The sequence below is a fragment of the Scylla paramamosain genome, chromosome 8, assembly GCF_035594125.1.
Source record: "Scylla paramamosain isolate STU-SP2022 chromosome 8, ASM3559412v1, whole genome shotgun sequence".
NCBI classification, from domain to species: domain Eukaryota; kingdom Metazoa; phylum Arthropoda; class Malacostraca; order Decapoda; family Portunidae; genus Scylla; species Scylla paramamosain.
In genome coordinates this window covers 11,249,934-11,263,466 of record NC_087158.1, presented here as the reverse complement: position 1 = coordinate 11,263,466, position 13,533 = coordinate 11,249,934, and the positions used below count along the sequence as shown (strand labels likewise).

At 37.8% G+C, this 13,533-nt stretch overlaps 2 protein-coding genes across 2 annotated transcripts in view; one reads left to right on the top strand and one right to left on the bottom strand.

Moving 5' to 3' along the window:
- LOC135102525 (exonuclease 1-like) overlaps positions 1–12,832 on the bottom strand; it is a 116,221-nt gene extending 103,389 nt beyond the window's left edge. Inside the window, exon 1 of the mRNA XM_064007805.1 lies at positions 12,432–12,832. Within this exon, the coding sequence (XP_063863875.1) occupies positions 12,432–12,592 (161 nt within the window). The 5' untranslated portion in view covers positions 12,593–12,832. The remainder of the gene's footprint in view (positions 1–12,431) is intronic.
- A 233-nt stretch (positions 12,833–13,065) lies between these two features.
- The window catches only part of LOC135102785 (signal recognition particle subunit SRP54-like), a 67,773-nt gene continuing 67,305 nt past the window's right edge, over positions 13,066–13,533 (top strand). The window contains 1 exon segment of the mRNA XM_064008294.1: positions 13,066–13,202. The gene's annotated coding sequence lies outside the window, so the exon portion shown is untranslated.

Below are 13,533 nucleotides of genomic sequence, written 5' to 3'. Positions count from 1 at the left end.
GTGCATAAATGTATATATAAATAAATAAATAAATAAATAAATAAATAAATATATATATATATATATATATATATATATATATATATATATATATATATATATATATATATATATATATATATATATATATATATATATATATATAACACTAGCCAATGGCAACAAAACTGTAATGAAAAAAAAAAAAAAAACCCACTGAGGTCCCTGAACAGAGTCAAAAGTGATGGTCAAGTTACAGGATAAGTGTTTTGAAACCTCCCTCTTGAAAGAGTTCAAGTCAAAGGAAGGTGGAAATACAGAAGCACACAGAAAGTTCCAGAGTATACCAGAAAAAAGATGAATGATTGAGAATACTGGTTAACTCTTGCATTAGAGAGGTGGACAGAATAGGGGCGAGAGAAAGAAGAAAGTCTTGTGCAGTGAGGCCGCAGGAGGAGGAGAGGCATGCAGTTAGCAAGATCTGAAGAGCAGTTAGCATGAAAATAGTGTTTGGTCTGGATTCATCAAACTTACCAGGTAGGACCACTTGTGAGGGCCAAGTTACCATGCTACTACCAGAGCAGGTAAATCACTATTCAGCAACAACATAGCAGTGGCCTAGTAAGGTACAAGAGTTGTTGCAGCTGGTAGCTGCCAGAGGGTTCTGACGGCCGATCACCTCAAAACTTGCATAAGATATGATAGGCTTGCATATGTGTGTGTTTACAAACACATATTGCTTGAAATTCAGAGTATTTCAGTACATGGATGTATAGTATCTCTATAATTTTAGTTATTGATGCCTCAAGTGGTGTTTTATCATATGAATGTTTAATAAAACGTTCATTCTACATGGCCAGCACTTAATATGTATATACACATTTCAAATGATCATCAATCGAACTGAAAAATGAGAAAAAGAAATGGCCTCACATTAGTACATACTCGTATATGTAATTTTGCACATATGCCCCTTCATTGCCTGCTACTGGAGAGTGAGTCACAAATCTCAAACATGGTGAAACCCATGTACAAAAACCAATGCCCCATCGAACACCACCTGCTCCACTACTAGAGATTCCACTCTCGCCGCACTGCACTACACCCCCAACTATCAGCCTGCAGTCACAACACTCCATCTGGCAGCCTCAGGCATCCACACATCTTGGCAACCAGCTGTCATTCGCCTCCCCTGCATCTTCCTCAAGAAGACAGACAAGTTGCTACGCCTGTGATAGCCTTGTAGGATTTCACCAGGGGCCATAAAGATCATTTCATCATCGCGAGCTGTAAGGTGGGTTCACACTTGGCAATTCACTGTTGAATTGCCAGCTGCTGCAAGCCATGTTGGCATGCCTGCTGCACTTTTGGTGCCTAGGGGCTGGAATTGCCAGCTGCGCCAACAAGACCAACAGGTTGGCAGGGAGTTCTGCAGTTTACCAGAGAAAGGGATGAATGATTGAGAATACTGGTTAACTCTTGCATTAGAGAGGTGGACAGAATAGGGTTGAGAGAAAAAGAAAGTCTTGTGCAGCGAGGCCACGGGAGGAGGGGAGGCATGCAGTTAAGATCAGAAGAGCAGTTAGCATGAAAATAGTGGTAGAAGATAGGAAGAAATACAATATTGCTGCAATGAGAGAGAGGCTGAAGACAGTCAGTTAGAGGAGAGTTGATAAGACGAAAAGCTTTTGATTCTACTCTGTCTAAAAGAGTGGTGCAAGTGGAACCCCCATACATGTGAAGCATACTCCAGACATGACCAGATAAGGCCCCTGTATAGAGTTAGCAGCTGGAGGAGCTGAGAAAAACTGGCGGAGACGACTCAGAACAAACTTCCTAGAAGCTGTTTTAGCTAGAGATGAGATGTGATGTTTCCAGTTCAGATTATAAGTAAAGGACAGACTGAGGATGTTCAGTGTAAAGAAGGGAACAATTCAGTGTCACTGAAGAAGAGGGGATAGTTATCTGGAAGGTTGTGTCAAGTTGATATATGGAGAAATTGAGTTTTTGAGGAACTGAACAATACAGAGTTTGCTCTGCCCCAATCAGAAATTTTAGAGAGAACAGAAGTCAGGCATTCTGTGGCTTCCGTGCGTAAAACTGTTTACTTCCTGAAGGGTTGGACGTCTACAACGACATGGAAAGTGCAGAGTGGTATCATCAATGTAGGAGTGGATAGGACAAGAAATTTGGTCTAGAAGATCACTGATGAATAATAGGAAGAGTGTGGGTGACAGGACAGAACCCTGAGGAGAAGAACAGTGACCATCTACCACAGCAACAATAGAATGGTCAGAAAGGTAACTTGAGATGAAGTTACAGAGAGAGGAGGATAGAAGGCATAGGAGGGTAGTTTGGAAATCAAAGCTTTGTGCCAGACTCTATCAAAATCTTTTGATATGTCTAAGTCAACAGCAAAGGTTTCACCAAAATCTCTAAAAGAGGATGACCAAGACTCAGTAAGGAAAGCCAGATCATCAGTAGAGTGGCCTTTATGGAACACATAGTGGTGATTAGATAGAAGGTTGTGAAGTGATAGATGTTTAAGAATCTTCCTTTTGAGGATAAATTAAAAAACTTCAGATAGGCAGAAAATTAAAGCAACAGGACAGTAGTTTGAGGGATTAGAATGGTCACCCTTTTCAGGAACAGGCTGAATGTAGGCAAACTTCCAGCATGAAGTAATGGTAGATGTTGACAGACAGAGTTGAAAGAGTTTGACTTGGCATGGTGCAAGCACAGAAAAGCAGTTTCGAAGAACAAGAGGAGGGACCCCTCCAAGCTTTCCAAGGGTTTAGGGCAGCGAAGGCATGGAAAACATCATTGTGAAGAATTTTACTAGGTAGCATGAAGTAGTCATAGGGTGGAGGAGAGGGAGGAACAAGCCTTGAATCATCCAGGTTAGAGTTTTAAGGAAAGGTTTGAGTGATGAGTTTAGCTTTAGAGATGTGATAGCAGTGGTGTCATCTGGTTGAAATAAAGGAGGAAAAGAAGAAGAAGAAGCAAAGTTATTGGAGATATTTTTGGCTAGGTGCCAGAAGTCACGAGGGGAGTTAGATCATGAAAGATTTTGACACTTTCTATTAATGAAGGAGTTTTTGGCTAGTTGGAGAACAGACTTGGCATGGTTCTGAGCAGAAATATAAAGCACATGAGATTCTGGTGATGGAAGGCTCAAATAAATTTTGTGGGCCACCTCTCTATCATGAGCACAAGAACAGGCTGTGTTAATCCAAAGTTTGGAAGGCTTAGGTCAAGAAAAAGAGTGAGGAATGTACGCCTGCATGCCAGACACTATCACCTCTGTTATGTGCTTGGTACACAGAGATGGGTCTCTGATACAGAAGGGGTCATTCCAAGGAAAATCAGCAAAATACCTCCTCAGAGGCAAAATGCTAGAGGCACCTCTACTTAGGGGGGACCCTGAGGAGGGATCGGAGTGAGAGGACAAGATACAGATATGAGATTGTGATCAGAGGAAGGCAAGGTAACAGCATAAGCAGAAGGATTAGAGGTTAGGGAAAGGTCAAGAATGTTGGGTGTATCTCCACAATAGTCAGGAATACATGTACGGTGTGTTAACTTGTACTGTACAGGAAATGGATGGATCAGGCTTGACTACTTTTACATTTTTATATGATTTTTTTTTTTTTGGGGGGGGGGAGTGGTTAATGCCAACCCTGATTTAAATTCAAATCAAGAATGGTCATGCTGGCTGCTGGGTGTCACCCCACACTGCATCTGAGAGCATGTCTATGTTGGCCGAGGCAAGCAGTGATGTATTCATTCAGTCCCAGTGTTGTTGGTGTTCTACACACTGCGACAGTGTGCTAAACTCCTTTATCCATAAATCCTTTTGATTATAGTTGAAGTGGAACATCTGGTGACTTTGATATTGATATTGTAACTGAGTTATGGGTGCTCCCAGTAGCTCGCAAATTCCAAGGACTATTTATGATATAATATGGTGGTGCTTACGTTTCCAGTATGCATTGTAACAAGTTACAAGATCAGCCATGTGAGTTCCATGAGCTTGTAGGAGATACGATGTTTCCAGTATGCAGCCCCAGGGTGTTATCATCAGTGTTGGAGTGGATAGGACAAGAAGTTTGGTTTAAGAAGATCATTGATAAATAATAGGAAGAGAGTGGGTGACAGGACAGAACCTTGAGAAATATCACTGTTAGTAGACTTAGGGGAACAGTGACTATCTACCACAGTAGCAAGAGAACAGTCAGAGAAGAAACTTGAGATGAAGTTACAGAGAAAAGAATAGAAGCTGAAGGAGGGTAGTTTGGAAATCAAAGCTTTGTGCCAGACTCTATCAAAAGCTTATGATATGTCTTAGGCAACAGCAAAAGTTTCACCATAATCCTTAAAAGAGGATGACCAAGATTCATTTAGGAAAGCCAGAAGATCACCAGTAGAGTGGCCTTAATGGAACCTATACTGGCAGTCAGATAGAAAGTTGTGAAATGATGGATATTTAAGAATCTTCCTGTCAAGGACAGATTAAAAAAACTTTAAAAAGGTAGGAAATTAAGGCAACATGACAGTAGTTTGAGGGATTAGAGCAGTCATCCTTTTTATGAACAGGCAAACCCAGCAAGAAGGAAAGGTAGGTGTTGATGGAGAGGTAGATGTTGATAGACAGAGTTAGAAGAGTTTGACCAAGCAAAGTGCAAGCACAAAGGCACAGTTTCAAAGACCAATAGGAGGGAGCTCATCAGAGCCATAAGCCTCTTGAGAGTTAAGGCCAGCAAGAACATGGAAAACATCACTATGTTACTATCTTAATAAGAGCATAAAGTAGTTGGAGGATGGGAGGGAGGAACAAACCCTGAATCATTTAATGTGAAATTTTCAGCAAAGGTTTAACCAAAGAGTTCAGCTTTAGAAATAGATGAGATGGCAGTGATGCCATCAAGCTGAAATAAAGGAAGGAAAAATTAAGAAGTAACGTTATTGGAGATGTTTTTGGCTGGGTGCCAGAAATCTCAATGGGAGTTAGATCTTGAAAGATTTTGACATTTTCTATTAAGGAAGGAGTTATTGGTCAGTGGGAGAACAGACTTGGCATGATTCTGAGCAGAAATACATGGTGTATGAAACTCAGGTGATAGAAGGCTCAAGTACACCCATGAAAAATGTTTTTGTTACCTTTATGGTGTGATACAATGAGACAGAACACAATGATTTCTGGTATAACCCGTATGGTATAGTGGAAGGTTGGTAACCCTGCTGTACTAAATTGCCAGTTACTGGAGAATTTGTGACTGGTATACCATATAACACTGGTATGACATTGAGAATGCATTCCATGAACCATTATATGCTCCACATTATGTGATGCATTCACACTTAAGTAATAGTAGTACAAGATCTTATTCAGGCTCCCAACATACAATGTTACTAGTTCTGGCAAACAACCTGCAGTCAGGACTAAGTCAGTATGGAGTCACAATGCTACATAACAATAAACAGAGTAGAATGAGATGCTAAAACATCAGTTACAGCCATGATGACATAATCTAGAGAACCGACCACGTGTGATTATGATTGGCTTGGTAATAACATAGCATTAGCAGGCAGCATATTTACAAAATATAAGTAGAAAGGAGGGGCTTACAGCTAGGAAGTGGAGCCTATGGTTCCTGTTTATTTTAAAGCTCCATGCCATGCAGGTTCACCTGTTTCATTCCTAAGTGACACACTCCATTGTTTATGTCAATACCAATCACCCACTTCCCCTGTGGATTTACTAATCTTACCATGCATTGCATACAGGTACTAACCTTTTGTCATATCTCATTTTGCAACACATTTTGTGTTTGATATTCACTTACTATTGTATTGCTCCTACAATAAAAGTTTAAAATTGTATCTTTCATACAATAAAAATTATTCTGTATAAGTGCATGTGCTCTTATGTTACTCATTTATACGTTGTCAATCCTCTATAAAATGTCAAGACTTGTGTCTGGTGTTGCATCTCGTAATGTAAAATATCCTGACAGGGCAACCCAAATTCTTGGTTGTTTGCCATGGAGAGTTTTATAGGCTGTGCATTGGAATATTATCAGTATATTACAAGGCTAATTCTATGCCGTTTACAGTACATCGCAATACCAATTCTTGTATCCTCACTGATTATCTGTTAAATACTAGGCTACACAGCTGCAGAAAAATAACATAACACATACACACACACACACAAGTAAAGTATGTTATACTAATGTAAATGGAGCAATGTCAACAAAGATGGAATTAAATAAGTTATTAAACAGAACCACACCGGATGTTGCTGCATTATATGAGACAAAGTGGAAAAATGAATGGGGAACTCATGACACTGCGGATGATAAATAAGATTTATGGATGAAAAATAGAAGTGGCAAGGGTGGAGGGGGAGTGATCATTATGACTAAAAAGTGTGTTAAAGTGGAGAGGGTAATAAAAATTGAAGACAAGTCTGAAATTTCACAAGTGATGATAAGAAGTGGAAATGGAAAGATAATGAATTAATGTATGTGCCACCTATGATCAATGCTTGGCAAAAAGAGGAATATGAAGGGATGTTGGTAGATGTGCTAAAAGGTCTTGAAAAGATAGTGATGGAAAGTAGTGATAAAGTTATTGCTGATGATTTTAATTGTAAGGAGATAAATTGGGAGACATTGACAACTACTGGAAGTGAAAACTCATGGAGTAGTAGACTATTAAACTGGGCGAATGAAAACTTAATGACTCAATGGGTTCATTGTGATACCAGATTTAGTGGAAGAGATAAACCATCAAGACTTGATTTAGTGTTTACCAAGGACATGGAAATTATTGAAACTATACACTATGATAGCCCTCTGGATAAAAGTGATCATGTGTTGATGGAATTTAAATTGAAGAATGAAAATGTAATCATTGATGAAAATTATAAGGAGAAAAGATTTAAATATAGTAAACCTGACTTTGAAAAATTAAGAAAAAACTTTGTTGCCGTAGACTGGAAAGAAGATGCAGATGTTCAGGAAAAATGGGATATATAATTCTGCTGTGGAGAAATTTGTACCTAGAGGAGGAGCAAGATGTAGAAATGGTAAAGAATGGTTCAATATAAAATGCAAAGAGGTTAGAAATTGTAAGCTAAATGTTTGGAATAGATTGAAGAGGAAAACTGAGAGCAGATGGGAGGAATATATTGATGCTAGAAATAAGTACGTTGAGATAATAAGAAAGGAGAGAAGAAACTATGAAAGAGGTATAATAGATAAGTGCATGAATTAACCCAAACTGTTCTTTAGACATATTAATGGGAAGATGAAGAAGGAAGATGTATCAAGATTGAAAGTTGAAGGAAAAATCTATGATGATGCACAGGACATGGTGGAGGTTATGAACAATAGTTTCAGATCTGTATTTACTGCGGAATGGGTGTTTGATGCTGGAAGTTGGTGAGGAATATACTAAGTACAGTCCCAGTCAGTTATGTGGAAATACTTATGATGGAAGAACCTGATGTAAATAAAGCAACTGGTCCAGATGGGGTATCAAATTGGATATTAAAGGAATGTAGAGAACAACTGGCTGATAAGATTCACAGTCTAGTGGTGACATCACTATCACAGTGAAGAATACTGAAAGATTGGAAGAGAGCAAATATTACCCCAATATTCAAAGGAGGAATTAATATGAACTCTTATGTGATGTAATTATAGATTTCATATGAATTACATTGCTCAAGAACTTTTCTTAAATATATATATATATATATATATATATATATATATATATATATATATATATATATATATATATATATATATATATATATATATATATATATATATATATATATATATATATATACATATATATATATATGACACGGGCATGATTATGATTACTAATCAAAAAATCACCATCCATGGCTCTGATTACATAACCATAATCAAATCATAATTAAAAAAACATAACTTGTGTAATCATAATCAAATAATTATATTTTCTTTTATAATAATCAATGATTAAAATGTGATTGTTGTGATTATTTCTTTGTAATTTCCATGAAGCACTTTGCTTTCAAGTCCAAGTATGTTTTGAAAACTTAGCACCATCTCATGTTGCTTATTTCCCATGATATATGAGTATCAGTCAAATGCACACAAAGCCAATACTTGTTTCAGCAGATCTGAAATGCAGTACAGGTAAAAATGATTGCTGCCAGGCTGGTGTGAGAGTGCACAGCTACAGGGTTACATATGAAACATGTTGTCTGTGTAATCACTGTAATGTGTGTATCAATCATGAAACTGTCTATCATTGTGTGTGAGTGACTGTGTGTGTGTGTGTGTGTGTGTGTGTGTTGTAGTATTGTATCACCCAACACATTTATACATGCATATGCTGCTGGCTATGTAAGGCAAACAACACATTTGTACATGCACACGCTGCTGGTGTGTGTGAAGAAGCAGAGCCTGTATCAGGAGTCAATGGAAAAGCCTTACATCTAGTATCACACATTCGTCATTCTGCACTGGCATCTGACATTCTCGAAGGTGAATGCAGACTTCAGGCCAAAAATACAACCCAATGGAGCAACAGTAACAAGATTCATCAGTTAAACTGTCCAGTAAAGCTAACCAAATATGAATTTAATCTCATCAAGAAAATAACAGATATCTTGACACCATTTGAAGAAGCAACTCTAGAGTGTCAGGGAGAGAATGTTGTAACGTCAAGCAGAGTAATTCCATGCATTTGTAGACTGAAAGCTGAGCTTGAACAACCGTCACAGACATGCAAGTCAAAGATAATTACTACTCTCAAAAGTTCATGTGAGAAAAGATAGATCTATGAAGACATGGAGATGTTTCAGCTGGCTTCACTCCTAGATCCACATTTTAAGATGGACTAGTGCTCACCAGAAGAAGTCATGTTCATGAAATCCCTACTGAAGTCTAAAGTATATTAAATTATGCCTACTACCAATGAAGAGAAGGGTTCCCTTCAGGAAAATATGGAGGTCCCTATGAAGAAGTGCAACCTGTTCAGATTCATGACACCATCAGCATCAATGAGCTCTTCCCTCTGTACATTAACATGAACTTTATCACAAGCAGAATCCTACCTGAGTCAGCCAAGAACAGAGGATGACAGTGATCCCCTTCTCTTCTGGGAACAGAATCAGTCAACATTACCTCAACTAACTATACTGGCTCTCTGATATCTGTGTATCCCAGCATCATCAGCTCCAGTTGAGACTTTTCTCTATTGCTGGGAAAGTCTTTCGTCCTGAACGATGCAGAATGATCGATGTTTGCTTTAAGGAGTTGATGTTTATCATGTAACCAACACACAATAAATCAGACATTACATGAGAAATAATCTAGCTTATAAGAAATCATGTGTATAACAAGTTCTATATTTTCAAAGAGAAATATTTTGTTTTCATTATTACTGTGAAAGCCTATAATCATGATTTGAAATGAATTAATAGAAGTAATGCAATAAGTATTGCAAAGCAAATACAAATAAAACCTCTTAAACACAAAGTATGTTTTTAATACCATTTGTTAGTAAGTGATTTAAAAAGTTATATTATTGTACTCATATATGGAACACCTAATAGATGCAGTTTGCTACCTATTTAGGCAATGTACTTAATCACTGCTAATCATTATCTTTTTTTATTAATAATCACAAGGAAATGTGATTATAATCATAATCTAATCCTAATCATACACAAAAAGAAAAAAAAATAATCATAATAAAAAACTAAAACAGCAAAACTAAAGTAATCATAATCTAATCACAATCAAAAAAGTATTCCTGATCATAATCAAAATCAAATCATAATAATTTTTATAGCCATGCCCATGTCTGATATATATATATATATATATATATATATATATATATATATATATATATATATATATATATATATATATATATATATATATATATATATATATATATATATATAGGGGTTTCTAGGAATATGAAAAATTATCATAGGGGTTCCTCCAAGGTGCAAAAGTTGGGAACCACTATTGTAGTCATAGTCAGATGGTGGAAAATTTGGAAGATTCAAGAGCATGGGCATGACCAAGTTAAATCTTCGTACACATAGACACAACATCCAACTTTGGAAAGAAAATGTGGATAGAGAAAGTAGGTGGGAACAGAAAATGGGCTACTGTCAGTAGCCTCAAACACCTGTGTTTTGGTGAGGAAAAGATGAGGTTTAGTAGAGGAGAGGTGCTGTTCTACTGATTGAAAATTTGATCTAAGACCATGAATGTTGCAGAAGTTAATGAGGAAAAAGTTGAGGAGGCATCAAGACAGGGTCAATACCAGAAGAGCAGTCCAACCTGGGGACATTTGTGGTCCCCTCCCCCAGATGGGGACTTCTAAGCTGGTGTAGGAGTCGCCATATGTAATTTAGAATTTTCAGTAAAGGGTGTGTAATTAGGTGCATGTAGTTTTGTGTGAAGGAAGAGATGTTTTTAGAGGGGAGGCTGTAATGAGAGTTAATGAGGTCACAGTTGGGTTCATAATTGGCATTCCTCAGGGATAAATGCTAGGCCCATGACTCTTCATTACCACAACTCAAGAGACAGACTAGAATCTGGAGAACTCAAGAGCAAAGTCAACTGTGGATGACAGCAGAGTATCCAAGAAGACAGTCACACAACATGACACCTTACTACAGCAAGATATGGAGAGGATATTGAATTGAGCATGTTTAAACAGCTGTGTTTAAACAGCATGTTTAAACAGTTGTGATATGGAAAACAAGAAGCACTTCAGTTTTCAACAAACTATAGATGCAACTGCTAAGAGATCCAGCCAAAAATGTGGTCAGGGACTGAAGTGTTACAATGAGCAACAATGCAAGCTTCTCTCACCACATCAAACAAACAGTAACTACAGCTTGACTAATGGGAGGCTGGTTCTTAATCGAGAACCTTCTAGACAAGAGACAAAAAATGTATGATGACCCTCTAGAGATCCTAGGTCCTGTCATGTTGGAATACTGTCCTGTCATGAAATACTGTTGTCATCTGTGGTTTTCTTATAAAACTTTGGTTTCCCTATAAAACATCAGAAATAATATAACTTGAAACACCACAGATATCTTACATCAACAAGATTCAAGGCTTATAATATTTAAATTACTGAGAGGGGATAGAAACAATAATTAGAAGTACTGTAGTTGTACTTTCTTCACAGATGCAGGGAGCACTACATCATTTACATTTGAAAGATACTGGAAGGATTAGTTCTGAACACACATCACAAGTTACACCACCTCAGGAGAGGAAGGCAATGCTTTATCAGGACTGCTCAGGTCTCAATATAGAGCATGAAAACCTTGATGCACAACTATTCCATGAACAGTGGTGTCAGGTTGTTTAACTGCATCCTAACATTATTAAAAATGAGGGGGTGTATGTCTTCAAGAAACACCTCAATAAATGAATATCTGACAATATCACTGTCTGGGTTGAACTTATTTTCGGTTAAGGGAAGGTTAATTTGTGCTGACCCGATAACAGTTTGAAAGATAATTAATGATCACTGTTCTCATCTGAGTTGCCTTTTTGAGAGACTGACCTACAGTCCCACCAGGGGCCATAATGAAAAAAAAAAAATTTGTCCCTCATCATAACACTGATGTCAGAGGTTGTTTCTTTTCTATTTGTATTGTAGAACTTTGGAACATCTTACACAAAAAAGTTTTCTACTTTTACTGTTCTTGCCTTCAAATACCTTCTTGAAGCCTTTCCTTGTCATTGTCTTTCTGAGTTTTGTTAATGGTTCTTTTGCAAACATTCTGCACATCTAAATTAGCAAACCATTTTGCTCCTCCTAAGGTTCTCCAAGTACTTCATGGTTGGATGATGCAACAGGAGTTGATGAGGGATGAAGACTCTTATCAAGGTGAGAAATCTAACCAACTACCAACACAAGGTATCCAAGCTCAAACTCCAGCAGCCTCCAAGACAGACACGAGCAACTGCAAGACACACCAGATCATATTAGAGCCCCATCTAAGATGCATCATTAACACATGGAATATGACTGAGAGTAACTTGAAGTGGAGGTCAAGGGGAGGCAAAACACTGCCCATTAGTGTTATGTAACAGCATATATTTCCTTTCCTTTCTTGAAATCCTGCCTTCACACCAAGTCCTCAAGCTTCTTGTGAATTGGAAAAGAGAGAAAAAAAAAGGAAAACAGAAATAAGCTACAGTGTAACACTGCAATTTCTTTATTCTTTATCACAACATTCAGACCCCATTCCGCTACCAGTGATTTTCATATCTCATTAAGATAAATAATTAAACAATGTAACAAGGAGCACAATCAACACTTAAAGCCATTACTAAATATTTCTTGATGCACACCACTGCTGTACACTAATTAACACTGCAACACAGTGCACTCACCCATTGGTAGGCTCTCCCTTCACCAGTTTGTCCGCACATGAAAAGGCTCCTTTGTGCAGCCAGCAGTAAGCATCCACAGCAGCCGTCTGACCTCTGAAGTCCTTCAGGTGGGCCCCTTGGGAAGCCTTCTTTAGGAAAGGCAATAGTCCTGATATCCCCATGATGTGGTGCCCGGAGACCTGCGAGTCCCCAGCTGATGATCCCTTGGCGCTCACTAGCTGCCGCCTCTTCACTCACACTCTACTTCCAGATTTGCAGCGTTCATTTCCTGCATTTCTTTTTCTGTAAGTTACTGTCTTCTGCAACTGCAGCAGTCCTTTAAGTCGCCCTTGGCAATTAAATAAAAACATGCACAGCACAAACACCACCTGTCTTTCACGATTTCCACAGAAGGCGCGCTGCACTACGGGCCTAATCGTTTTAAGGCTTAGATATATTATACAATACTATATATTATTTTCTATTTTAAATTTCGTTCACTTGTGATAATATATCATATATGTTAATGCCACGTGAAGAAAATCTGATAATATGTAAATCAGAAATATCAAAACATGTATATTTTATGATACATTTCATAATATTACGAATGTTAAAATTTTATGTATTAAATATTAAGTACGTAAACAAAACTAAATGAATGAGCTTCAAAATTGAAAGTTCAGCTTGTAAATAGAAGGGCAGACAGACGTAAACAACACATGGCAGCAGTATCAGCCAGACGGTGACAGCTGACGAAGAATCTAGAAAAACTCATCTCAGTTTTCCGAGGTATTCCTGGTCAGAGTGTTTTCCTTGTGGTGTATCGTGATGTGCAGTGTCTGTATTGTAAGTCATAATTTGACATGACGTGTGAAGTGTGTGAGTCCAGTCTGTTTCACCAACTCTATTGCCTCATCTGCTGAACTCAGAGTTAGCCTAATAATCCATTGTTATGGAAATAAATTCGTTTTTACAGTGTAGAACACCAGCCGCGCCATATTTGTTTTTACAATCAATAAATTCCTTTTTACTATCTAGAACGTGCCTTCACATTATTTGGACTGTGAACATTCGTTGTATATATGTTCCCAACTCATTTCTGGCCAAGGACCACCAGACC